Source organism: Pelophylax lessonae (assembly GCF_965119305.1).
Source record: "Pelophylax lessonae genome assembly, chromosome: 10".
Classification (NCBI taxonomy): domain Eukaryota; kingdom Metazoa; phylum Chordata; class Amphibia; order Anura; family Ranidae; genus Pelophylax; species Pelophylax lessonae.
This window is the reverse complement of record NC_138777.1, coordinates 110,102,267-110,129,663: the sequence shown is the minus strand read 5'-3', so window position 1 is coordinate 110,129,663 and position 27,397 is coordinate 110,102,267. Positions and strand designations below refer to the sequence as shown.

The window sequence follows — 27,397 nt, the reverse complement described above, 5'->3', positions numbered from 1 at the left end:
CTGCGATTTTTTTTTTGCGGGACTGCGACATTGCGGCGGACAGATCGGACCCCTGACTGACATTTTTGACACTTTTGGGGGTACCAGTGACATTACTATAGTAATCAGTGCTATACATATGCACTGTTACTGTAAAAATGACACTGGCAGGGAAGGGGTTAACTTTATTAGTGATCAAGGGGTTAAGTGTGTCTCTAGGGGCGTGCTTCTTACTGTAAAGGGGTGTGGCTAGTGATGTAACCACAGAGACATACGATCCTACATAGCAGGATTGTATGATCTCTGCAGTTAGATCAGGGAGAATGACAGGCGGCTTTGTTTACATCAGCCGCCTGCCTTTCTCCCTCTCCACCGGGAGATCGCGAGTGGCCGGCGGACATCGGATCTGCCGGTCACACGCGCAGACATGTCAGGAAACGAGCGGCGGTGGGAGCGCGCCTCCGGCGGCGCGTGCTCGCCCCCGGCGGCGCACGCTTTCCCCCTAGAGGCTCACAGGCGAGCGACGTAGTACTACGTCACTTTGCCTGTACGGGGCTGACTGCCACAGTAAATGTACTTGAGTCGGTCGGCAAGTGGTTAATAATGTACATGATTTAGGTTGCATCATTTCATTTTAAAATTATTTATCAGTGAATCCTAGTACGCTTTTATGTGTTGTTACACATCCAAGTTGTTTACAACATCAAATTTACAACTCAGAATGAATGTACATGCTAGAAACTAACTGAATCACTTAACTTACCAGCCAGCACTTTGCACAAACCGATATTTTAAGCCAACAGTGTATAACTTGAAAAGCTCCTTGCAGATGTATTCTCTAATAACCCAATATACAAAGAACACCATAGGCAGTGATAGGTGTTCTAAAACCTGCCTCCCCAGGGATTCCCGTATAGAGGAGAGAAAATACTAGATGGGGAAAGGACAGGGGTGGGGGGGATTGGGTTAACTAGGGCATTGTGGTGGCACATCTCTGACCTCCATCATCTAGCAATCAAATGGTTTAAATCAACAGTGTAACGCTAAATCTCTATAGATGTAAAAATGCAAACCAAAACACTAAAAGTGTACACTATGGAAAAAGTGCCATATAAATAAACTACAAAGCTTATGTGCAATGGTAATAACAAACATAGTTCATATAAACAGTTTTTAGAATTATGTTAAAGTGTCAGAATTCTTTTTGTGCAAAAGTGTATTTCATCCAATAAATATAACTGTTTTCTTGTGTCAACACACACCCTGCTAGTTCACTTCTCTGTGAATAGGATTCCACCTTCCAGGATGGGCCTCATAAAAAAAATAAATAAATAACAAGCTCATAAGAGCTTTTTTCCTATTAGTAGGTAAAACAGCAGCGGTTGGGAAGCCGTTAGTGCACTGGGTTTTCAGGTTTAAGCAGCTTAGAAGAGAATAAAAAAAAAAATCCCATTGAGCTTTCAATTTACAACTGACTTTATTTAAAAAATGTTAAAAACATTCACATGAAAAGTTCACACCTATTGTGCACAAAATACAGTACATCCTGTAAGTGATGATGGGAATATAGGAGTGCTGCCTAAATATATACTGCTTATATATGTAAAGGTAAAATACTACTTCTATATTTCAACATTGAAATCCTAATAATTGTTTCATATCCTTTCTTTACAGGAAAATGAATGTATGAGGATCAAGATTTTAGGAGACTGTTACTACTGTGTATCAGGTCTGCCAGTGTCTTTACCCAACAATGCCAAGAACTGTGTCAAGATGGGGCTGGACATGTGTGATGCAATTAAGTATGTTCACATGAAAATTGAAAGAAAGCATGACTAGTAAAATGCAAGGCTCGCTTATAGTGTCCACTGTATTGCTCCAGTGCATCAGGTGCCTAAAAATGGAATTTAGATGCCAAGAGCCTTTTATTTTGGGGTTCCTTGGGATTAGTTTAGAGGTTGCATTAGGTTTTAGTTTAAAAGGTTAGTGGGTTAATAATCAGGATTAATGTTAAGTATTAGGCAGTTCAGTCATAGGTTTAGTATTAGTGGTCAGGTAAAGTGTTAAATGTTGAGAATTAAGTGTTAAGTCTATGTTAAAGTTGCCTGTCAAACTTCCTTTGCTGCTGACCTCCACTGGGTTGATAAGATAATCATGTACAAAATCTTAAGCATCCAGCAAACTTTCAGGTCTTGTCCGATACCTGGTCCTAAGCTGTGTCATGTGTTTTTTTTTCACCAGCCCCTATATTTTTACTGTTTCCTGCAGTGGCCAAAGGCTGATAGAGGAAACTGAAATCGGCAGGGGATTCTAGCATCTGACAGTCCTGGCAGTATAAAATGAAGACGATCTTTAATCAAGATTATCCTTTTAACCAGAGGAGTTTGGCAGCAAGGACTTTAGTTGATTTCCTTTCATATTAGCAGCAAGAGTCACATTAAGTATTAAAATCCAGCTGGTTAGGGTGCAGTGTAAACTAGGGGTGCAGTTAAGTTTTAGGTCTTGCTTAGTTAGGGATAGGACACAGATTAGCTACATTTTATTCTATCCTGTTTTTATGCTTTTTGATTATTATGAGAAGTAGTGTGCTGGCTTCTGGCTCATAGCCCCTACACAAGAAACAATGGAAAGAGCAAGGACACAAATGAAGATAGGTTAAAATGAATACTGAACTAAGCCAGAGAGAACACCTATCATTTAAGCTGTTTTATTTTAATCTAGGAAAAAATATGAGAAAATGCGATATAAGAAGATGGTTCCATAACTAACAGACCATTACAATGTTTAGCATATGCTTATGATAACGCAATGAGTTTTAATTCGGAATTAGATAAAACGTAAAAATCTTTATTTATTTTATCTATTTATTAATGGTACTTACACAGCGCCATTAATTCATGCAGCCCTTTACACATATATTCACATATATTGTACATTCACATCAGTCCCTGTCCTCAAGGAGCTTACAAACTAAGGTCTCTAACTCACATTCATACATACAGGTGCATCTCATAAAAATGTACCCATATGCATTTTAGGGAGGAGCTCCTGTCCTCAAGGAGCTTACACTCTAAGGTCCCTAACTCCCATTCATACATACAGGTGCATCTCATGAAATTAGAATATCATCAAAAAGTTCATTTATTACAGTAATTTAATTAAAAAAGTGAAATGCAAGTATTTTATATAAATGCGTTACAAACAGAGCAATATATTTCCTGCATTTCTTTCTTTTAATTTTGATGAATAGGGCTTACAGCTAGTGAAAACCCAAAATTCAGTATCTTAGAAAATTCGAATATTACATAAGATCAATAAAAAAAAGGATTTTTAATATAGAAATGTTGGCTTACTGAAAAGTATGTCCATATACAGTATATAGTATGCACTCAATACTTGGTTGGGGCTCTTTTTACATGAATTACTGGTTCAATGTGGCATGGCATTGAGGCAATCAGCCTGTGGCACTGCTGAGGTGTTATGGAAGCCCAGGTTTTTTTGATAGCGGCTTTCAGCTCATCTGCATTGTTGGGTCTGGTGTCTCTCATCTTCCTCTTGACAATACCCCACAGATTCTCTATGGGGTTTAGGTCAGGCAATTTTGCTGGCCAGTCATGCACAGTGATACCATGATCATTAAACCAGGTATTAGTACTTTTGGCAGTGTGGGCAGGTGCCAAGTCCTGGTAAAAATTAAATCAGCATCTCCATAAAGCTGGTCAGCAGAGGGAAGCATGAAGTGCTCTAGAATTTCCTGGTAGAGGGCTTCGCTGACTATTGGATTTGATAAAACACAGTGGACCAACACCAGCAGATGACATGGCTCCCCAAATCTTTACTGACTGTGGAAACTTTACACTGGACCTCATGCAACTTGGATTCTGTGCCTATCCACTCTTCCTCCAGACTCTGGGACCTTGATTTCCAAATGAAATGCAAAATTTTCCACAGTCCGTGATGATTTGGGGAGCCATGTCATCTGCTGCTGTTGGTCCACTGTGTTTTATCAAGTTCAAAGTCAGTGCAGCCCTCTATCAGGAAATTCTAAAGCACTTCATGCTTCCCTCTGCTGACCAGCTTTATGTAGATCCTGATTTTATATTCCAACAGGACTTGGCACACGCCCACACTGCCAAAAGTACCAATACCTGGTTTAATGATCATGGTATCACTGTGCTTGATTGGCCAACAAACTTGCCTGACCTAAGCCCCATAGAGAATCTGTGGGGTATTTTTAAGAGGAAGATGAGAGACACCCGACCCAACAATGCAGATGAGCTGAAAGCTGCTATCAAAGAAATCTGGGGTTCCATAACTCCTCAGCAGTGCCACAGGCCGATCCCTCCATGCAACTCCGCATTGATGCAGTAATTAATGCAAAAGGAGCCCCTAATAAGTATTGAGTGCATACTTTACTGTACAGGGACATACTTTTCAGTAAGCCAACATTTCTGTAATAAAAATCCTTTTTTCATTGGTCTTATGTAATATTCAAATTTTCTAAAATACTGAATTTTGGGTTTTCACTAGCTGTAGCCATAATCATCAAAATTAAAAGAAAGAAATGCTTGAAATATATCACTCCGTGTGTAATGCATCTATATAGAATATATGAGTTTTACTATTTGAATTGAATTACTGAAATAAATAAACTTTTTGGAGGATGTTCTAATTTAATAAGGTGCACCTGTTCTAGGCCAAATTAGACAGGATGCAATGGACCTACCACTACTTCGGAGTGTGGGAGGAATGGTGGGATTGAAGGAAATGTAAAAATCTTTGAAACCATGTGTGAGAATTCAATACAGAAAGAGAATTGAGAATTAATATAGGCATTTTTAGATTTTTATATATACCAATCCAATGACATAATGGCATTATTAATAGGTAGGTTCACTCCTTTTTGCTCTCAAATATTATAGTGACCAGGAACTAGAATTAAAGATTTATTCAGCAGTACCCCCACTGGTGAAATCTGGTATTACAGAAGCAACCATTCAGATACAGTGATGCTTTATAAATTGCATTTAAAATGTCCCTAAATGTAAATTTTTTTTGTTTTGGATAGAGTGGAGGGGGATTAGAACTCTTGTCAGGTTATATTGCTGTCTGCATCCCCATTGTGGAAATTCACCCTCTATATTTGTCCTGTGTAGTGTTCTGAAAAGAAAATCCTAAATTGTGTCTCCAGAACAGAAATAGAAGGGAGATCTTCCAATGGGGGCACTAGTTCTGTGGCCCCTGTGACATGCTGGAATTCCCTCACTTTGGAAGGATTTCCTCTCACTTCCTGTTCTGGCTATGGTACAGGAAGTGAAGGGGAAGCTCCCCAGTGGGACATAGATGATAAAAAATGGATAGGGGGTATAACCCTCCTTTGCTCTATCCAAAATTGAAAATAAAACGTTTTATCTTTAGTGTCACTTTAAAAGTCAGCCAGCAGTGCAGTGCTCACAAGAGGGTTGTAGAAGTGATGGATAATCCATGTTACTGCATGGAGGGGTTGTGAGATGTGTATGTATTTACAGCTAAACTTCAGAACTTTGTTATGTATAAGTCAAACATTAAGCCATAGTAGCTAGTAGTAAGAGAATTGGAACATTACACATTATCACTGCGTTCAGCCTTAAATGTAAACATTTTTCAGAACATTGAAAAAAGATATAAAGCATTTGCCACATGTTCTATGTTTTGTAAGAATGATAGATGTGACAGTATTTAGTTGGATTTTATATCTAAAGTGCATGTGTTTTCTGGGGTTTTTCATAATTATGTCCATTTCTGTTTCCCTAGGAAAGTAAGAGAAGCCACTGGAGCAGATATTAATATGAGGGTTGGAGTGCATTCTGGAAATGTTCTCTGTGGGGTCATAGGATTGCGAAAATGGCAGTTTGATGTTTGGTCACATGATGTCTCCTTGGCCAATCGTATGGAATCTGCAGGAGTACCAGGGTAAAATAATCGAAGAAATGTGTTAAAGGAATAATACAAAACGTTTGTTTCTTATAACTGTTAATTACCCATTAATGCAATTACACAAATTTACAGATTATACTTGAAAATCCGACAGCCTGATTCTGGTGAATGTGGGGAACTGTTAATAGTGTTTACGATGGCCTGCAAAATCAAGTTTTGCCATTTCATTTCGTTTTGCCAACAATTCTATAGAGAGAATGCATCTCAGATTATACTGTGTATCATATGAACAGATTGTTGACATAGTCCTTTACACCCCATAGTTGTAGGTAAATCTAAAGTGGATTGTTTAACCAATCGGGCCAATTCTGCACTTCCCTCCTACATGTAAAATCTACTTTTCTCTTTCATTCATTGACAGACATAGCTCCTGTCATTCTGCTATAGTCACTCAGTTTTTTTCTGCCTAGTCAGGAGTAAGGACCTAGTTCCTTGCTGGAATCTTTGGTCCTGGCAAACTTTTTTTAGATAGAAAATGTTTTCCTCCTGGATTTTTCCTGTGAGATCTACTTTCAACAGCCGGACTGGGCGACGGGCTCGATAATCTAGATCCAGTGGTCACCCCAGTCTGGCTAGCAAGTGCGCGCAGGCCTCAGCTCCACACTAGGTCGGCCGCGACACAGCCCCACTGGACAGGGCTGGCCCTGCAAGATAAATATCTCTTGAGGTCACATATGAACTGGCCTCAGCCTGAGTCGCAGCGTTCCTCCTGGCCGACAGCCTCCCCATTTCGATGGAGAGGAGGATCTGTCAGGAGGATCTGTCTGGAGCAGTGCCCACCTGGTTCCTATTATTGTGAGTAGCTGTCTCCCCTCTGCCCCTGGAGGGTTTTGGGGTGGACATGGGGCCCCTCCTTGGAAAGGTCGGACTCCCTAGTTCCCCTCCTTCCCGTAGGCAGCCCCCCCCTGTTTTTGCTGAGTCCCTTAGCCTGCCCCTCCTCCACATACACTGGGGCTGTTTGGATGGCCTGGGAAGGGGGCAGGGTGCCAACTGGTGATGGGGTCCGGACGTGCGCCGCCGGCGACCGGGCGATCGTCTGTGGGGAGGTTTGTACCTGGTGGGGGCTCCTGCCAGGGCCCCCGTCCTGCTTGGATTTGTCCTTTAGGCCTAGTCTCCCAATTCTGGGTCCCTGTATACTTCATGGTGCCGGGCGGGGCCGCCATTTTGTTGCAGCTTGTATATTCCTATACACTGTGGCCATGTTTGTGTAGTCCGGTGGACATTTTCTTGTAGTTTGCAATTGCAAATAGCATCGGCCATGACAGTGGTGCCCAGTGGATTGCAATTTCGGCGGTGGGAGCCCCTCCTTATCCCCTGGTGTTGACTCCTGGATCATTTAGCTACCTGATTGCCATGTGTCTAGATTCTCCTGGTGGTTGCAGGTGCCTGTGTCGGTGGGTGATGAGTCTGATAGGGTCCTCTCCCTCTCTGCTGAAGATCGCTCTGTGCCTTTTGCTTGGCAACCAGGTGGTGCTGCCAGCGCAGTGGAGGTTGTCCCTCAGCAGTGTGTTACACTTTTTTGTGGGGTCCCCCTAGTGACTCATTGAGTCTTTTTGGAGCACATTTCCCCACCTGATCCCCTCTCTGAGGCTGCGGGGCCCTCTTGGTCCCAACCAAGCATCCATGCACTGACGGCGGTCCTGGAGTCCTTTGTGTCCCGGCTGGAAGTGGCTTGCGAGCGACAGGCTAGCAAAAAAGCATTTCCTGCCTTCCCCTGCCTCATCTGTCTTATCAGATCCTGAATCTGATTCAGCTGTGGCGGACGCGGGTCATTCTTCTGGGTCTGCAACCACGCGCCTGGAATGCTCTCATAGTGAGGATGATTCCTCCACATCATGAAAAGGCGCTGGTGGATGCACTGATTGTATCTGTGCTTGATACCCTGAAGATGGAGGATGCAGCTGAAGCTGTGACAGAGGCGCAGGTACCCTTTGGCACTCACAAGCCATCCAGAGTGGCAAAGGCGTTTCCTTTCCCTGCTTATTTTCACAGAATTGTCGCTAAAGAGGGGGGATGACCAAAGCTTTCCCATGGGGTTCCTAAGCACTTTACTAGGCGTTACCCCTAAAGGAATAAACAAGGTAACCATGATTCCGGTTGAAGAGTCCACGGCCTTCAAGGATCCGGCTGACCAGAAGGCGGAAGCTGTGGCTCGCACTATGTACACTTTAGCTGGTTCTGCAATGAGGCCGGTATTTACCATTGCCCTGGTGTCGCAAACTCTGACCGAGAGGGCTAAGCTCCTATGCCGTGACCTGGATGGAGAACAGCTCCCCCTGCCTTCGCTGAGCTGGTGGACCAGCTGGTCAAGGGGCTGCAGTTTATCTGTGATGCCTCTTTGGATGCAGGTCCTCTGATGGCTCGCCTCTCTGTTTTGGTGGTGGTCCTTCGGCGTGTCTTTTGGCTTAAATGCTGGTCTGCGGACCAGACTTCTAAAAAGGCCTTGACTGATCTTCCCTTTCAAGGAGATTGCCTGTTTGGAGCTACCCTGCATGATCATAAAGGTCTCACAGGGGGGAAGAGTACCTTTCTTCCGCAGGCTACTAAGGGCAAGGAACCTGGTCGTAGATGTGGGCCTTCCTTCACAGCTCATAAGAAGTCTTTTCGTCAATCAGGGTCGACTGACAAGGGCACGAAGCCTTTCAGGGCCTCCTCTGGCAGATCCAAATGAACCTGGTCTGGCAAGCCGAGAGCGGGCTTTTTCAGACCCACGGACAAGGCTCCTTCTGCATTAAGGTGCGCCCCCACCCGTACTGGGGTGGAAGGACGTCTTCGCTGACTTCCGGACGCATGGACTTCCCGGTACAAGACAAGTGGGTCCACAAAGTAACTCGGTCTGGCTACAAGATCGAGTTTTGATCTTGTCCCCCGGCAAGGTTTTTTCCTTTCAGCCTGCGCCTGTCCCCACAGGGTTGCAGGGTCTGTTTGGGGCAGTACAAGACCTGTTCCTTCAAGGAGTGATTGTCCCAGTTCTGACAATCACAACAGCAAGCAGCTTACTATGGGGGCACCTGAGCCGAGCTGCAGCTTCTTGTATCCATTCAGACACAGAGCTGCTGTTTGGCCCCACCCCCCTCTCGATTGGCTAACTTAGTTTTATAGAAAGCAGATGGAGCTAATTGCACTGCTGCTGTGTCTCAGCCAATCAGTAGAGAGAGTCCCGGATGTCTGAGGCACTCATGCACATCCCTGGATAGAGAGGGGTCTCAGGTAAGTATTAAAGAGGTTGAGGGGGGCTGCTGCACACAGAAGGCTTTTTATCTTAATGCATAGAATGTTAGATAAAAAGACCTTCTGGCTTTACAACCACTTTAATGCTAAGTACACACTGCATTCCATTCCATTCCATAAATCCCAACAGCCAGCATATTCTGTGTAATGGAATGATGTGAACATGTTATGCAAATTACTTCACTTTTTTTCTGCTAGAGCAGTAGTCTCCAACCTTTCGGACCTCATGGACCACTAAAATTACCATTTTCAAATTCCCGCACACCACTAACATAAATTTTACAAGCCTATTCCTGCTCTCTGTCATCGTCCCCCCCACTCTTTAGCACCTACTGCATTACTTTCTCATTAGATCTCACCTCACTATCCAGTCATGTGTTTGAGCTCCGTGCGCCCTCCCTTTCTCCTCTCTTTCTTTAGTTCCCGCTCTCTGCACTACTCCCGGTGCCTCGTTCTGAGTTCACAGGAGCCAGAACTACAGAGGGAGGCATCGGGTATCAACGTGTGCTGGCAGTATTGACTATCGGCGCACATTGAGAACAACACTGGAAACAACATTGGGCAGTATACATCGGCACAATGCTGATTTGTGTCAGAACCCCTGGGGACCACCAAAACTTTTTCGTGGACCATCAGTGTCCACAGACCACTGCTTGGCGACCGCTGTAATAGAGGATTTATTAACATGTTAAAATCATTTAAACTCCCACTTGCTACCTAATGGTAGCACATCTATTAAAATATCAAAAGACAATGCCCGACAGATAAAATATTTTCATACTTTTTTGTGTTGAAAAGAAATGTTACACATTAATTACAATGTTAGTAATAAAAAAGAAAATCTTTTGTTGGACTCCACTGAATTCCACAGATTATTCACCACCTACATCACCAGACAAGAAGTAGTGCCAGTTTTGGTGCCTGTTGATTGTTATCTTCTGTGCTATATGCCACATGCCAAGGTTTAGAGAACAATTGCGGGTTTTGCTAATTTTTAAATAAAATGTTTATCTCTATCTTTTTTTACTTTACCAAGGTTATCATCTAGCAGCTCTGTATACAATGTCTTATTTATAGTTCTACTATCTAATACCTTTCAGTACAATGTAAATTAAAACAATTTCCTTTTTAATTCTTTCTTATAGCTTAAAAAGCAGAGCTTATTAATCAGTGTAGAAAGATACTATTTGCACATTGACAAAAGTAGTAACTAGAAACAAGTATAATAGGTCTATCACTAAAATACTGGAAAACAATAGAGTAAATAGATTTTTGATGTGTGCAATTAATAATTTGAAGATATACAACTGGATGATTTACATTAAAATAATCTGTAGCAGAAACAAGATGCAATTCTAGTATAGCCATTGTTTAAATCACTTATAAGATCATGTCTTAAATAAAATGGCATTTCTCTTGTTTTGTTAGTCGGGTTCACATCACGGAAGCAACACTGAAACACTTAAATGGAGCTTACAGTGTGGAAGAAGGACATGGAGACTTAAGGGATCCTTATCTTAAGGAAATGAACATCAAGACTTACCTTGTCATTGATCCGAGGGTAAGTGAGTTGTATGGGTAGAGTAGAGATAATCATAATTTGATAACACATGTCCCAGCTACTAGGATGTTTAATTGATGCATCACTGCAGGAAAATGGTTAAATATAAAGCTGAGATACATGTATGTTTGTTTTAGCTGCCAAAGAAGTTCTAACTACGTACATGTGTAACACTACACAAGCAGGCAGGTGATGCGCTTATTTTCTGGTTTAGCAATACACCTTCCTGTGTCACCTCATTGCCTCCAGCTTGTTCACTGGACAATGAATCAGCATCACCAGATCTATCCAGTTAGCGGGGGAGAGATTCGGGTAAGCAGAAAAGCATAAACAGGAAGTAATACCTGAGTACCTGTGAGTACCTATTACTACCTGAGCACCTGTGAGTACCTATTACTACTGTGAGTGTTGTGCAACTGACCGGGCTGTGCGTCGTTGAGTGTTGTGCGACTGTGAGTGTTGTGCGACTGACCGGGCTGTGCGACTGTGAGTGTTGTGCGACTGACTGGGCTGTGCGACTGTGAGTGTTGTGCGACTGTGAGTGTTGTGTAACTGACCGGGCTGTGCGACTGGGAGTGTTGTGCGACTGGGAGTGTTGTGCGACTGGAAGTGTTGTGCGACTGACCGGGCTGTGTGACTGGGAGTGTTGTGCGACTGGGAGTGTTGTGCGACTGTGAGTGTTGTGCGACTGACTGGGCTGTGTGACTGGGAGTGTTGTGCGACTGGGAGTGTTGTGCGACTGACCAGGCTGTGCGACTGTGAGTGTTGTGCGACTGACCGGGCTGTGCGACTGTGAGTGTTGTGCCACTGATCGGGCGGTGCGACTGTGAGTGTTGTGCGACTGACCAGGCTATGCGACTGTGAGTGTCAAGTGAGTGTAGCGGAGTACCAGAGGGTGAGAAGGTAGAGTTAGGAAGCTAGGAAACAGCCACACAGGATAGACTAAAATTACTGAATCCCCATTAGATTAGATTAGTAGGTACAATGCCCGGTGGGTGTGGAGATGCGATTTGGTGTGCATCTTGTGATATGTGTGCGTTCCTCGATCATGCAATCGAGGGCGAGTACAAATGCACAAAATGTAAGCACGTTGCTTCCCTGGAAGCTCAGGTCCTGAATCTAGGGATGCAGCTGGCAACACTGAGCCGAATGTCCATACCGAAGGAGAGCCAGGATCGTACCCGTCAGGTGCAGGCAGGGGCCTGCACAGAGGTGGGCGGAGTATTGGAGGTGCAGGCATCAGAGCAGAGTAGAGGGGTGATAGGAGGGGTAGAAGGGGACAAGGCAAGGAGGCCGGTCCTGGGCTGGAGCACCCCAATAGATACTCCCCATTGCGTGATGTTGGGGAAACCAGTCAGGGACCAGCATTGCTGGAGCAGAGTGACGCCCCTAGCTGCCAGGGGAAGAACTCCTCCAGTGAGGCCGGGAGAAAGGGAAAGGAAAGGCAGGTGCTGGTGGTAGGGGACTCAATCATTAAAAGGACAGACAGTGCAATCTGTCACAAAGACCGTGAGCGCCGAACAGTCTGTTGTTTACCGGGCGCTCAGGTTCGGCACATCGCGGATCGGGTGGACAGGTTATTGGGTGGGGCTGGGGAAGACCCAGCTGTCATGGTACACGTGGGTACCAATGACATAGGCAGAGGAAGATGGAGAGTCCTAAACGATTTCAGGGACTTAAGAGCTAAGTTGAGGACTAGGACCTCCAAGGTAGTATTTTCAGAAATACTACCTGTACCTCGAGCCACACCAGAGAGGCAGCGGGAGATAAGGGAAGTTAACAAGTGACTGAGGAGCTGGTGTAGTAAGGAGGGTTTCGGGTTCCTGGAGAACTGGGCCGACTTCTCAGTCGGCCACCAGCTCTTTGGTAGGGACGGATTGCACCTAAATGGGGAGGGTGCAGGCGTACTGGGTGAGAAGATGGCCATAAAGTTAGAGGGGCTTTTAAACTAGGTGATGGAGGGGAGGGTACAGATGTAGAATTAGCCAGTGGAAAGCAAGATCCAGAGGGCACAAATGGGGACATAAGCGTTAGGATGTTTAGAGCTCCTAAACCCAGGATGGGTATGGGGAAAAATCTCAAGAGCAGCCTAAAAACATCAAATGAGGATATACAGTGGGTACGGAAAGTATTCAGACCCCCTTAAATTTTTCACTCTTTGTTATATTGCAGCCATTTGCTAAAATCATTTAAGTTCATTCTTCTTCCTCATGAATGTACACATAGCACCCCATACTGGCAGAAAAACACAGAATTGTTGACATTGTTGCAGATTTATTAAAAAAGAAAAACTGAAATATCACATGGTCCTAAGTATTCAGACCCTTTGCTCAGTATTTAGTAGAAGCCCCCTTTTGATCTAATACAGCCAGGAGTCTTTTTGGGAAAGATGCAACAAGTCTTTCACATCTGGATTTGGGGATCCTCTGCCATTCCTCCTTGCAGATCCTCTCCAGTTCTGTCAGGTTGGATGGTAAACGTTGGTGGACAGCCATTTTTAGGTCTCTCCAGAGATGCTCAATTGGGTTTAAGTCAGGGCTCTGGCTGGGCCATTCAAGAACAGTCACAGAGTTGTTGTGAAGCCACTCCTTCGTTATTTTAGCTGTGTGCTTAGGGTCATTGTCTTGTTGGAAGGTAAACCTTCGGCCCAGTCTGAGGCCCAGAGCACTCTGGAGAAGGTTTTTGTCCAGGATATCCCTGTACTTGGCCGCATTCATCTTTCCCTCGATTGCAACCAGTCGTCCTGTCCCTGCAGCTGAAAAACACCCCCACAGCATGATGCTGCCACCACCATGCTTCACTGTTGGGACTGTATTGGACAGGTGATGAGCAGTGCCTGGTTTTCTCCACACATACCGCTTAGAATTAAGGCCAAAAAGTTCTATTTTGGTCTCATCAGACCAGAGAATCTTATTTCTCACCATCTTGGAGTCCTTCAGGTGTTTTTTTTTAGCAAACTCCATGCGGGCTTTCATGTGTCTTACACTGAGGAGAGGCTTCCGGCGGGCCACTCTGCCATAAAGCCCCGACTGGTGGAGGGCTGCAGTGATGGTTGACTTTATACAACTTTCTCCCATCTCCTGACTGCATCTCTGGAGCTCAGCCACAGTGATCTTTGGGTTCTTCTTTACCTCTCTCACCAAGGCTCTTCTCCCCCGATAGCTCAGTTTGGCCGGACGGCCAGCTCTAGGAAGGGTTCTGGTCATCCCAAACGTCTTCCATTTGAGGATTATGGAGGCCACTGTGCTCTTAGGAACCTTAAGTGCAGCAGAAGTCTTTTTGTAACCTTGGCCAGATCTGTGCCTTGCCACAATTCTGTCTCTGAGCTCTTCAGGCAGTTCCTTTGACCTCATGATTCTCATTTGCTCTGACATGCATTGTGATCTGGAAGGTCTTATATAGACAGGTGTGTGGCTTTCCTAATCAAGTCCAATCAGTATAATCAAACACAGCTGGACTCAAATGAAGGTGTAGAACCATCTCAAGGATGATCAGAAGAAATGGAAAGCACCTGAGTTAAATATATGAGTGTCACAGCAAAGGGTCTGAATACTTAGGACCATGTGATATTTCAGTTTTTCTTTTTTAATAAATCTGCAACAATGTCAACAATTCTGTGTTTTTCTGTCAGTATGGGGTGCTATGTGTACATTCATGAGGAAGAAGAATGAACTTAAATGATTTTAGCAAATGGCTGCAATATAACAAAGAGTGAAATATTTAAGGGGGTCTGAATACTTTCCGTACCCACTGTATGTAACCGGTCAAAATTAAGAGGTTTTATATACCAATGCCAGAAGCCTGACCAACAAGATGGAAGAGCTGGAGCTGCTGATGTTTGAGGAGGACTTAGATTTTGTGGGGATAACAGAGACTTGGTTTGACAGCTCTCATGACTGGATGGCGACCATTCAGGGGTATTCCCTTTATCGCAGAGATAGAGAAGGTAAAAAAGGGGGAGGGGTATGTCTGTATATTAAGAACAGTGTACAGGTAAATATGAGGGATGATATTAATAATGTAGCGAGTTAGAATCCCTGGACGAGTTAGAATCCCTATGGGTAGAACTTCAAAGGGAAGGCACTGTGGGGAAGGTAATATTGGGCATATGCTATAGGCCCCCCTACCAGAGGGAGGAGGGGGAGGCGGACCTCATTTTACAGATGGGATTGGCAGCAAAGATGGGAAATGTCATTATAATGGGGGACTTTAATTATCCAGATATAGACTGGGCAGAAGGAACCACACATTCAGCCAAGGCTCGGCAGTTCCTAAATGTTTTGCAGGACAATTTCATGGGTCAGATGGTGAATGCACCGACAAGAAACAATGCGGTACTTGACCTACTGATTAACAACAATACAGACCTGCTCACGGATATAGAAATACGGGGAAACTTAGGAAACAGTGACCATAGGTCAATTAGTTTCAGTATTAATCATAGTAATAGGAAACATAAGGGTAATATAAGAACACTGAATTTCAAAAGAGCCAATTTCTCAAAACTGCGCTCGCTGCTAGAAAATATCAAATGGGATAGAACCCTGGGAACAAAGAACATGGAGGAAAAATGGGAGTGCTTCAAGAGCATACTTAACAAAGGGAGTGCATTCCAAAGGGAAATACATTTAAAAGAGCAAAACTAAACCCTGGGTGGCTAAACTCCAACATAAAAATGCATATTAATACTAAAGAAAAGGCCTTCAAAAAATACAAGGCTGAGGGGTCATTGGCAGCATTCAAGCATTACAAAGAGTGTAATAAGAAATGTAAAGACAAAATCAAGGCAGCTAAAATAGAACACAAGAGACATATAGCAGAAGAGAGTAAAAAGAACCCCAAAAAATTCTTTAAGTATATAAACAGTAAGAAAGCGAGGCCAGAACACATTGGCCCCATAAAAGACGACAAAGGAGATTTGGCCACAGAGGACAGGGAAAAGGCGGTAGTGTTAAATAATTTCTTCTCTTCGGTCTTCACAAAAGAATTGGGGGGCTACACTAACCCAGCTTGTAAGGCCAAACAAAATAACACACCTCAGGAAGTACTGCCATGGCTAACAGAAGATAGACTTAGAACTAAAATAGAGAAACTTAACATAAATAAATCACCGGGACCGGATGGCTTGCACCCGAGGGTTCTTAAAGAGCTCAGCCAGGTGATTGCCAGACCATTATTCTTGATCTTTAAGGATAGTATACAGACGGGTATGGTGCCAGCTGATTGGAAAAAAGCCAACGCGGTACCAATATTTAAAAAAGGGCCAAGATATATCCCGGGTAACTATAGGCTGGTCAGCCTAACATCAGTAGTCTGCAAGATTTTGGAAGGGATGTTAAGGGACCATATACAAGACTTTAGTAATGAAAATGGTATTATTAGTAGTAATCAGCATGGATTCATGAAAAACCGTTCTTGCCAAACCACTCTATTGACCTTCTCTGATGAAGTGAACTGCCACCTAGATAAAGGTAGGCCTGTGGATGTGGTGTATCTGGACTTTGCAAAGACCTTTGACACCGTTCCCCACAAACGCTTACTGTTCAAACTAAGGAAGGTAGGTATGGACCATAAGGTGAGTACCTGGATAGAGAACTGGCTCCAGGGGAGAGTGCAAAGGGGGGTGATTAATGGGGAGTACTCGGATTGGGTGGGTGTGGAAAGTGGGGTCCCCCAAGGTTCTGTCCTGGGGCCAATCCTGTTTAATTTATTAATAAATGATCTAGAGGAGGGGATATCTAGTACAATCTCAGTATTTGTGGATGATACTAAACTAAGCATGCCAATATCTTCTATGCAGGATGTGGAAACATTACAAGCGGATCTGAACAAAATAATGGGGTGGGCAACTACATGGCATATGAGGTTTAATGTTGAAAAATGTAAAGTAATGAACTTGGGTGCCAGAAACCAGAAAGCAAGCTACTCACTAGGGGGGGAACCTCTGGGAGAGTCTAGGATGGAAAAGGACCTGGGGGTACTGGTAGACAACAGGCTTGGCAGTGGCATGCAATGCCAAGCCGCTGCAAGCAAAGCCAGCAGAATACTGGGATGTATAAAAAAGGGGATTCACTCCAGAAATAAAGAGAATATTCTCCCTCTCTACAAGACTCTGGTCCAGCCACATCTGGAGTATGCTGTCCAGTTCTGGGCACAGGTCCTCAGGAAGGATGTGCTGGAACTGGAGAGAGTCCAGAGAAGGGCAACAAAAATTATTAGGGGAATGGAGGACATCAGCTATGAGAAAATACTACAAGCACTGAACTTATTCTCTCTGGAGAAGAGACAATTGGGGGGGGATATGATATCAATGTGCAAATACTGTACTGGCGACCCTAGCATAAGGAACAAACTACTCAGAGAAAGGGAATACAATAAGACACGTGGCCACTCACTAAAACTAGAGGAAAAACGGTTTAACCTTAAAATACATAGGGGGTTCTTCACTGTAAGAGCAGTAAGGATGTGAAATTCTCTTCCACAAGCAGTCGTATCAGCAGGGAGTATCGATAGTTTAAAAAACTATTAGATGGGCACCTTAAAGACCACAACATACAGGGGTATTCAATGTACGGTTAACAGCAAACAAACACGCACATCATAGGTTGAACTGGATGGACTGATGTCTTTTTTCGACCTCATAAACTATGTAATAGTGGGCAGTGCAGTGTTAATCACAAGGTTGACCAAAGTTAAAAATCAATTGACAGGTAAAACAGTAAATATTAATTTAACTGTAAGTAAGATAATTCCCAGAATATCCAAACCTGACACAGGGCCCTTGTGTGTTCAGATCTGTAGTTTGCCAGTATGATTTAACTATGTATAAAGTGCGGAGTATAGGGTCATTTGATATGAATTTGTCATAGGGAATGCACTTTTTTGTGATGAAAAACAACTAAAAAAATGTCTTTTTACAATGTGCTAGTTTTCCTTTCTACCACAGAATTATAAAGATAGAAAATAGTTCTTATTACACCATTGTATAAACTTTGCATCCATCTTGTGTCTTTATGTTTTTTTTTTAAGTAGAGCCAGTTGTACTGTTTATAACTGTTTTTTGTGCTGTGTTTTCCACTGTTAGTCCAGACAACGTCGGAGCAAAAACAACCATATTCCTCGTCCTCGAGTAAATGATGGACTTAAGGTTCGACCTTCAGTTCGAATGACCCGGTACCTTGAATCATGGGGAGCTGCAAGGCCATTTTCGCACCTGGACTCAAGTGAGCCCTCCAGCACTGACATTCCTGTCACAAATGGAAAACCAAAGCGGGTAAGTAGATGTAGTCTTAAATGTTTAAAATAATTAAAACATTGCCTTGAGTATGAAATAAAAAAACCAGAAAAGGTCCACCCTGCGCATATGTAAAATTAGATATTTGAGTGAAAAACACCCCTTATATACTGCAGCTGCTGCTCATCACCAAGTGAAAAAAATGAATAAATATATAAACACAGCTCTAAAAACAGTATTCTAGTGATCTAAACATTAATTAAATAAACCAGTGAAAAAATATGTGCTATACATATACATGTCCATAAATAAAATTATGAAAAATTTATAAAAATATAAATATAATCGTGTCCAAATAAAGTTCAGTGAAAAACACAAATGTCCACTTTGCAAATTCTTTGTGCAAATGCTGTATAATAAAGTGCTCCCAAGTGCTGTATGAATAAATCCACACGTGCCCTCTTCCCCCCACTTACCAGATTGTGTGGACCCCTTAAGGACTTATGGTCTTGGGGTCTGACAGGCTTTAGGGTAAGTGGATAAGCTTGGGTGTCTTCAGGATAGCCTTTCCATAAGGATAGGCAAATAAGCATAAAAAACTAATGGTCAGTACGTTCCAATTAAATTAATTTATTTAGAGTAACCACAGGAATTACACTCACATTTCCAATATAAATACAAGCTTTATCATATCAAAATATAGTGGGTAATACTCCTACCATTCTACTCAATCTGTGTAGCGGTGTGTAGTGGCATGCATTCCAATGCTACTTAAGCTTGCGTTCCACCACACCGGAAGTGACGTATCACGTTAACTGTAAAGACCGGATGTACGTCCGGTCTTTACAGACGTACATCCAGTCTTTGCAGTTAACGTGATACATCTGGAACTGAGCTCTGGGATAAGCACAGATTCATTGGCACAGAGGTACTCTCATGGGGTCCCCTACTAGCCCTGACCCCTCGGGCAGTGCCCAAATGCCCTAATGGTCAGTCCGCCCCTGGGCTGTGGACTGTGATGGTTATAAGCTGATAAAAAGCAATAATATGTTTTAGTATATGGCTAGCATAACCATTAGTGTCACGGGTGATGCCAGATAGTGTCAGTTAGCATCAATACAGACAGCGTCGGCTTGCCTGCACATATTCACTAATAAATTTGAACCCTTTGGTTGTCAGTAACACTAACACACTCACTATACACCTCTATTACTAATATAGTCTGGACAGATCAATATCTTTGATTTTGAGCAGAACTATAAAAGTATAGTATTCCTTAAAACGCAGCGTTAGCAGGATCAGCCCCGACACCTGTCAGCACCTGCATTTAGCCCCTCCGTTCCCCCCCCCCCCCCAACAATTGCAGTGTCATTAGATCACTGTCACTTCTAATACACAGTACAAAAAACGCAGCATTAGTAGAATCCGGCCTATTCTCTGCTAGCGCTAGCAGGTACATTTTTTAAGAGTGGTTAAAACAGTCTTTGACAACCAGGTGGTTTTTTTACCTTTGAGTCTCGCTAGGTACCTATAAATTTATTGGCCAAAATGTCTAAAGAAAGATACATTAGTGAAGAGGCCTACAGGATGCTGAGCATCACATGAGAGTGATAGGGAGTCCTCACTGTCAGAATCAGGCTCAGTATTCGAACCTGTAAAGAGCAGCGGCACCCTGACAGATAGCTCTGACAACGGAGTAGTGATCCCTGCTAAAGTCAGGCATACCCGACCCCATTCCCAGGTTGCTGAGGTGCTACAATCGCATGAGCACCAGCGGCCTAGTACATCCTGGTTGTAGACAAACCAGCACTGCAGTAACACTTGGTTACGTGACGAGTTCCATAAGTGCAATTCAATCTGGTGTGGTGGCTAGCACAAGTAGTGTCCCACAGCCCCCAATAATTCAAAAACAGGCCCATAGAGCTCATGGTGTCCTTCCTGCTGCATTTGAAAATCCTGATTTGGAGCCCACAAATTCTGCAGCGTCCATACTCCCCCCCCCCCCCCCCCGTTCACTGGCAACCCAGGAATTCAGGTGGAAACAGCAGATTTAACTCCCCTTGGTTTTCTTTTTTTGCTGTTTTTCACAGAGGATCTGTATGGATCTGGATCTATTGTGGAGAAAAGCAATTAATACACCAATCAATTTATTTGCCACAAACCTAAATTTGACCCTTGCCAGACAATTTGCTTGGAAACCTATCACGGTTTCCAAATTTAAGACTTTTCTGGGCCTATCCCTCAAAATGGGCATTACTAAAATTAATGAGTTGTGGTCATATTGGTGCACTGACCCAATTCATCATATGCCCGTGTTCTCTGCTGCCATGGCCACACTAGATACAAGCAAATCTTGCAGTTTATGCACTTCAATGACAATTAACTCTGTTGTCCTCTGGCCCTGGATATGATTGGCTCCACAAAATTCGGCCCCTCGTAAATCACTTGAACCAAAAATTTTCAGCCTTGTACACACCCCAACAAGCTGTCTGCGTAGATGAGTCCCTGAGTGTTTTCAAACAGTTTCTCCCCAGTGTGCCAGATATGGGCTGCAACAGGCTATACATATAGTTTCCTGGTTTACGAGGGAAAAGATAGCAGCATGGAGCCCCGTGCCTGCCCAGACTACATAGGGAGCAGCAGCAGCAAGATTGTTTGGAAATTGGTGTCACCATTATTTGGAAAGGGGTACCACTTGTACGTTGACAATAATTACACAAGTGTGACACATTTTATGAATTTGGAATTGGCGCATGTGTCACGGTGTGCCTAATTCCCAGGGCTTCCCCCAACAGCTTGTAAATGCCCCACTTAGACAGGGGGAGGGAGCCTGCTTGAAATGTAATGAATTGCTTGCAGTGAGGTGGAATGTTTTTGTCCTGTCTTCAATTGACGCAGATATGACAGTCCAAGCTGCAACGGTGACTGGTGATATTAAGAAGCCCCTCTGTATCCATGACTACAACCTTAATATGGGAGGGGTGGACTTCAATGAGCAGATGATGGGGCCGTACTTAATTGCCCATAGGGCCAGAAGCTGGTACATAAAAGTGTCTGTATATTTATTCCAATTGGCTCTGTTCAACGCTTTTGTGCTATACAAAGCGTCAGGAAGAAATGGATCCTTCCTAAAATTCCAGGAAGAGATCATCACAGCCCTTTTGTTTCCAGAACGTGCTGTGGCCCAATTTGCCAATCCAGATGCAGTGAGCTGGCTGCATTAGAGGCAATTTCGTGGATGTCCTCCCTGGTACCCCTACCTAAAGAGCACCCAAAAAAAGATGTGTCTGTAGCAAACGCGGATATAGGTGTGACACCCGCTATTTTTGTCTCTCTTGTCCTGGTCAACCTGGTCTCTGCATATGGTCTCTGTTACCGTCCCTACCACACACTAGTGGATTATGAATATAGGATACAGTACGGCGCAGTCTAGGGCACACATTCACACAGGGTCTCGAAAGATGTTAGATGCCTATCGCATTTTGAGAGACCCTAGCCTGGAACATTTAGGGCTAGTTCATACATGCAGTCCAGTGGATGGTTGATTATATGGTTTTCAATGGCATAGTTCACATCAGCGCAGTCAGTTTCAGTGTCTTCCAGTTCCAGAAAAAAAAGTAGAACTTGCTGCATTCTTTTTTGCACTGGACTGTACTGGAACGAGGTAGAATGCATGAAAAATGCACCGGAACGCAACTAAACACACCAAAAACGCACTGGAACACACGTGTCCTCATTTAAGGTTAAGGGCTGGTTCACACCAAAAAAATGCACTTCAGATCCATTCTGGATGCCTTTCTGCATGTGCATTTTTTACGCTTTCTGGTGCGTTTTTAGTGCTTTTTTGATGCGTTTCCGGATGCATTCCAGATGTTTTTTTTTTCTTTTTTCCTGTTTTTTTTTTTTTAATGTACTGGGGTCAGTGTGTTTTTGATGCGTTCCGGTGCATTTTTGATGCATTTCACCACGTTCCATACAGTCAGGTACAGGAAAAATGGAGCATGTTCTACTTTTTTTTCTGGAACTGGAATGCCCTGGAACTGACCACACTAGTGTGAACTATGCCATTGGAAACCATAAAACCTACTTTCCATGCATTTTTTTTTTTTTTTTTTTTGTAAAATTCTTTTTATTGAGTTTTGGAAAGAAAACAACCAACAGAAACATAACATTACATAAAAGTAAACAGCCTCACACAGTGAGGTAACTAACTATACAGAAAAAAGAGGGACTCACTAACACAGTCTAAACCCCCCCCCCTTCCACCCCCCTACAACCCCAGCAACCCGACATAAGGACCCGGATAGTCAAGGCCTGGGGCCGGCTAAACCGAGCAGCACTCAGCATCCAGCCAACCCCATTCCATGGAGAAAAAGGTTCACACTCCACACTATTATCTAACTAAGCAGTCTCCATCGAGGCATCAAAGCTAAACTGTGGCTGAGAAGCAAAATAGAACAGGCAGTGTATAATACCACTTCACAGGACATATAACCAACTGTATCAGAAGATTCCACCCATGCCCTCTACACCTTCTCAAATTTTTTCGGGCACCCCCTTGAGAGATAACAGTAAGGATGAGGGGGGACACCTTTTTCCAGTGCAATAATATGGCTTTTTTAGCATAGAAAAGAAGGATGGTTAATAAAGTCCTATGCACCACAGAAGGCACCACCTCCTCCATTAGACCCAACAGACAGACCCTCGGGTCTACTTTCCATGCATTTTTGATGCAGAAAAAAAACACACTGCATGTGGTGTGAACTGGCCCTTAAAGTTGAGAGGCATGTTCAGTCCGTGGAATATTTTTTGTTTTGCCATGAATTTCTGGAAAACTACAATTTTTTTTTTTTTTTACACAACATTTTCACTTAAATTATACACTGACTGGCCAAAAAAAAAAAATTGCCACCAAAAAAAGTCTCACACTCTAATATTTTGTTGGCTTTGATTACGGCGCGCATTCGCTGTGGTATTGTTTCGATGAGCTTCTGCAATGTCACACAATCTATTTCCATCCAGTGTTGCATTCATTTTTCACCAAGATCTTGTATTGATGATGGGAGAGTCGGACCACTGCGCAAAGCCTTCTCCAGCACATCCCAAAGATTCTCAATGGGGTTAAGTTCTGGACTTTCTGGTGGCCAATCAATGTGTGAAAATTATGTCTTATGCTCCCTGAACCACTCTTTCACAATTTGAGCCCGATGAATCCTGACATTGTCATCTTGGAATATGCTGGTGCCATCAGGGAAGAAAAAATCCATTGATGGAATAACCTGGTCATTCAGTATATTCCGGTTGTCAGCTGACCTCATTCTTTGGGCACATGCAGTAATTATCCAATAGGATGGTTACTGCATGCCTAGTTTAGTTAGTTGCTTAGTTAATTCCAGGTGGTGACTTTTTTTTTGGCTAGGCAGATGCCATGGGTATATGTGGAATTACACCCCAAAATACATTCTGCTGCTTCTCCCGAGTATGGGGATACCACATGTGTAAGACTTTTTGGCAGTCTAGCTGCGTATAGGACCCCGAAGTTTGTAGACGCTATAACTTTTGCGAAAACCATTAAATATATGCTTATTGGGATTTATTTTTTTTAACCAAAGACATGTAGCTGAATACATTTTTTCTGAATTTTTTTAGTTTATATCGCAAAAAAAAAAATCCCAGTGGTGATCAAATACCAACAAAAGAAAGCTCTATTTGTGAAAAAAAAAGGACATACATTTAATTTGGGTACAGCGTTGCACGACTGCGTAATTACCAGTTAAAATAATGCAGTGGCCAAATTGAAAAAAAAGCCTCTGGTCAGGAATTAATTGCAATTTATAACAACTACTATCATTAAAGTGGAATTCTAGCTTACATCTAAATAGCTTTACAAATGCCCCCTACCCCACCTGACACCTATGCTAACTAACCTGTGTAAGAAAGATGTATATACCTACCATACCATATATGTGTGTGTGTGTATGTGTGTATGCATATATATATATATATACATATACACAGTGAGGGAAAAAAGTATTTGATCCTCTGCTGATTTTGTATGTTTGCCCACTGAAAAAAAAAAAAATGATTCGTCTATAATTTAATGATAGGTTTAGTTTAACAGTGAGAGACAGAATAACAACAAAAATATCCAGAAAACGTATTTCAAAAAGTTATAAATTGATTTGCATTTTAATGAGTGAAATAGGTATTTGATACCCTATGAATCAGCAAGATTTCTGGCTCCCAGGTGTCTTCTATACAGGTAATGAGCTGAGAATAGGAGCACTCTCTTAAAGGGAGTGCTCCTAATCTCACCTTGTTACCTGTATAAAAGACACCTGTGCACAGAAGCAATCAATCAATCGGATTCCAATCTCTCCACCATGGCCAAGACCAAAGAGCTGTCCAAGGATGTCTGGGACAAGATTGTAGATCTACACAAGGCTGGAATGGGCTACAAGACCATCGCCAAGCAGCTTGGTGAGAGGGTGACAACAGTTGGTGCGATTATTTGCAAATGGAAGAAACACAAAATAACTGTCAATGATCTCAAGGCAGCTGGGACCATAGTCACCAAGAAAACAATTGGTAACACACTACGCCACGAAGGACTGAAATCCTGCAGGTTCCACTGCTCAGGAAAGCACATGTACAGGCCCGTCTGAAGTTTGCTAATGAACATCTGAATGATTCAGAGGAGAACTGGGTGAAAGTGTTGTGGCCAGATGAGACCAAAATCAAGCTCTTTGGCATCAACTCAACTTGCAGTGTTTGGAGGAGGAGGAATGCTGCCTATGACCCCAAGAACACCATCCCCTTCATCAAACATAGGGGTGGAAACTTTACGCTTTGGGGGTGTTTTTCTGCCAAGGGGACAGGATAACTTCACGGCATCAAAGGGATGATGAACAGGGCCATGTAATCAAATCTTGGGTGAGAACCTCCTTCCCTCAGCCAGGGCATTGAAAATTGGTTATGGATGGGTATTCCAGCATGACAATGACCCAAAACATACGGCCAAGGCAACAAAGAAGTGGCTCAAGAAGAAGCACATTAAGGTCCTGGAGTGGCCTAGTCAGTCTCCAGACCTTAACCCCATAGAAAATATGAGTAGAGAGGTGAAGGTTCGAGTTACCTAACATCAGCCTCGAAACCTTAAAGGAGAGGATCTGCAAAGAAGAGTGGGACAAAATTCCTCCTAAGATGTGTGCAAATCTGGTTGCCAACTAAAAGAAATGTCTGACTTTCTGTGATTGCCAACAAGAGTTTTGACACCAAGTACTAAATCATGTTTTTGAAGGGGCCAAATACTTACATCACTCAATAAAATGCAAATCAATTTATAACTTTTTTAAATGTGTTTTTCTGGATATTTGTGTTCTTATTCTGTCTCTCACTGTTAGGACAAACCTACCATTAAAATTCTAGACTGATCATTTCTTTGTCAGTGGGGAATCAAATACTTTTTTCTCGCACTGTATATACCCTTGTTTTCTTTTTTTATAAGCGATCACATAATATCTGTTCTCAGTTGCATAAGGGCTTGGAGTGGTGGTGTTGGAGAAGCAAGCAGCAGTACACCCAGATATTCCCAGTGAATAGCTGTGTGAGGGTGGGGGCTTGTCAGCAAAAGTGTGACCATTGACAGGCAGGCTGTTCTCCCAGCACAGCCAGAAAAATGACCACAGTGGGATGGATGTGCTTGTATGCCTAGTGTGGTCAGTTTAAAAAAGTAAGCAGTGGAACCGGCAGGATCATCAGGTATTTCACACGGAGGAAAAATAACAAAAAAAGCAGGATACTGTTTAACACAAGCACATGGTACAACAGACATATTAGGAATATAAAAAGTTGGAATAACGTATTCTTTAAGACTGAGATTGACAGATACTGCTTATGTTGTCTAATATTACCTTTTCTCTTGTAGGAAATCCCCATGCAGGGAATGGGGCGGAATGCTAATAATGAAAGGTAAATTAAACAGTTTTTTTTTTTTTGCATGGGTTTTTATTAGGAGGATACTGTATCAAAAGATAGAAGGATGAGCATAGTTATACAGAATTAGTACAAAAATATTTGAAAGAAGATAAATAATTGCTTGTTTGAAAATGAAAGTAAGAATCAGATGCAGATGGCTCTGGGTGCAGCTGGCTTAGGAAAGAGCCAGTGATGCCTTTAGCAAAACCTGATTCTGAAATGGGCTCAGCCAGGCACACACATCAGTGTTGTTAAGAGTTGTGAATTGAAGTGTTCGCAGTGCTGCTAATCTTTGAAAGAGCAATAGCAAAATAATACAGTTATCTATCCTGTCTGATCTCATTTTAAAACTTTGCAGCTAGCGGGTTTCACAGCCATAAATATTGTAACCTGGTCTGCCAAAAAAAGGGCTTTTCCCCAATGTTCCTATCCATCGTAGAGAAGAACTCCAGCCAAAACCTTTTGTTTTGGGTAAGGTTAGAAATGTTTTTATATTCCCAGTGCCATCATAAGACGTGGACTGTGCAGTTGCACAGGGTGCCATTCCTTTGTATTAGTAGGGGACTTCTGATGTAAGTGGGCGGCTGTAGTGCTGCCAATGTTATCTAACTGACTGATATGAACTGTGCAATACCAGAGATTCTTATAGATAACAGCACCAATAAAAAACTTCTATGCTTTAGTACACATCGGAGCCAATTGAAATTGTACACATCCTCTTAATCTAAAGGATATTTATTGATGTAAATCAGATGATAAAAACAAAACTGCTGCACCTACTAACTAAAAGAAGGTGCACGTTATCTGCTCCATTTGGAGAAGAGGCACCTAGGAGGGAATATGATCACAATATACCAATCTTTCAATGATGACTGTAACATCAGGTGAAAACGTTTTAATCCAAGGTCTCCAAAGAAAACGTGCCACACAATGAAGTTGGATGAGAAGCGGTCCTGTCCTAAACTGCCCAAGGGGTTCTTTACTGTCCACAGCTTGTGGTGTCAGTGTAAAGTGTAGATATATTCAAAAAACTTCAAATGTGTTTCCAAGGATATGGAAATTAGTAGCAACATATTCACGCGCACGCATGCACACACACACACATATAGGTTGAACTGTGTCTGTGAAACCTGTCTTTATTCAACCTTACCAACTTTGTAAGTTTGGCATTCAAAGGCAAGCATAATTGGTATCCATTATAATGTCTAATGTTTTAAGGACAGCATTGTGTTGTGGTCAGATTTTGCATAGGGCCACAGAAAATAGGGCCAGTTCTTTTAACTGTGAGGTTTATTTTTTTTATTGCTGACTATCCCAAATAGATAGTTTTTATCTCACTTCCTGTCCATGTCTCCATTTAGGAAACAGGTGAATTGCCAATTGAGACAAATCAGTAAAAATAGGAAGGTGGTTGTAATTCTTCATTACACTAGCCAAAA

The 27,397-nt window shown here is 42.8% G+C and overlaps 1 protein-coding gene across 1 annotated transcript in view; it reads left to right on the top strand.

Moving 5' to 3' along the window:
• ADCY7 (adenylate cyclase 7) overlaps positions 1-27,397 on the top strand; it is a 275,475-nt gene that overhangs the window by 198,970 nt on the left and 49,108 nt on the right. Inside the window, exons 7-11 of the mRNA XM_082270019.1 lie at positions 1,654-1,781; positions 5,773-5,931; positions 10,615-10,747; positions 17,832-18,020; positions 25,909-25,952. Coding sequence (XP_082126145.1) covers positions 1,654-1,781; positions 5,773-5,931; positions 10,615-10,747; positions 17,832-18,020; positions 25,909-25,952 — 653 coding nt within the window. The remainder of the gene's footprint in view (positions 1-1,653; positions 1,782-5,772; positions 5,932-10,614; positions 10,748-17,831; positions 18,021-25,908; positions 25,953-27,397) is intronic.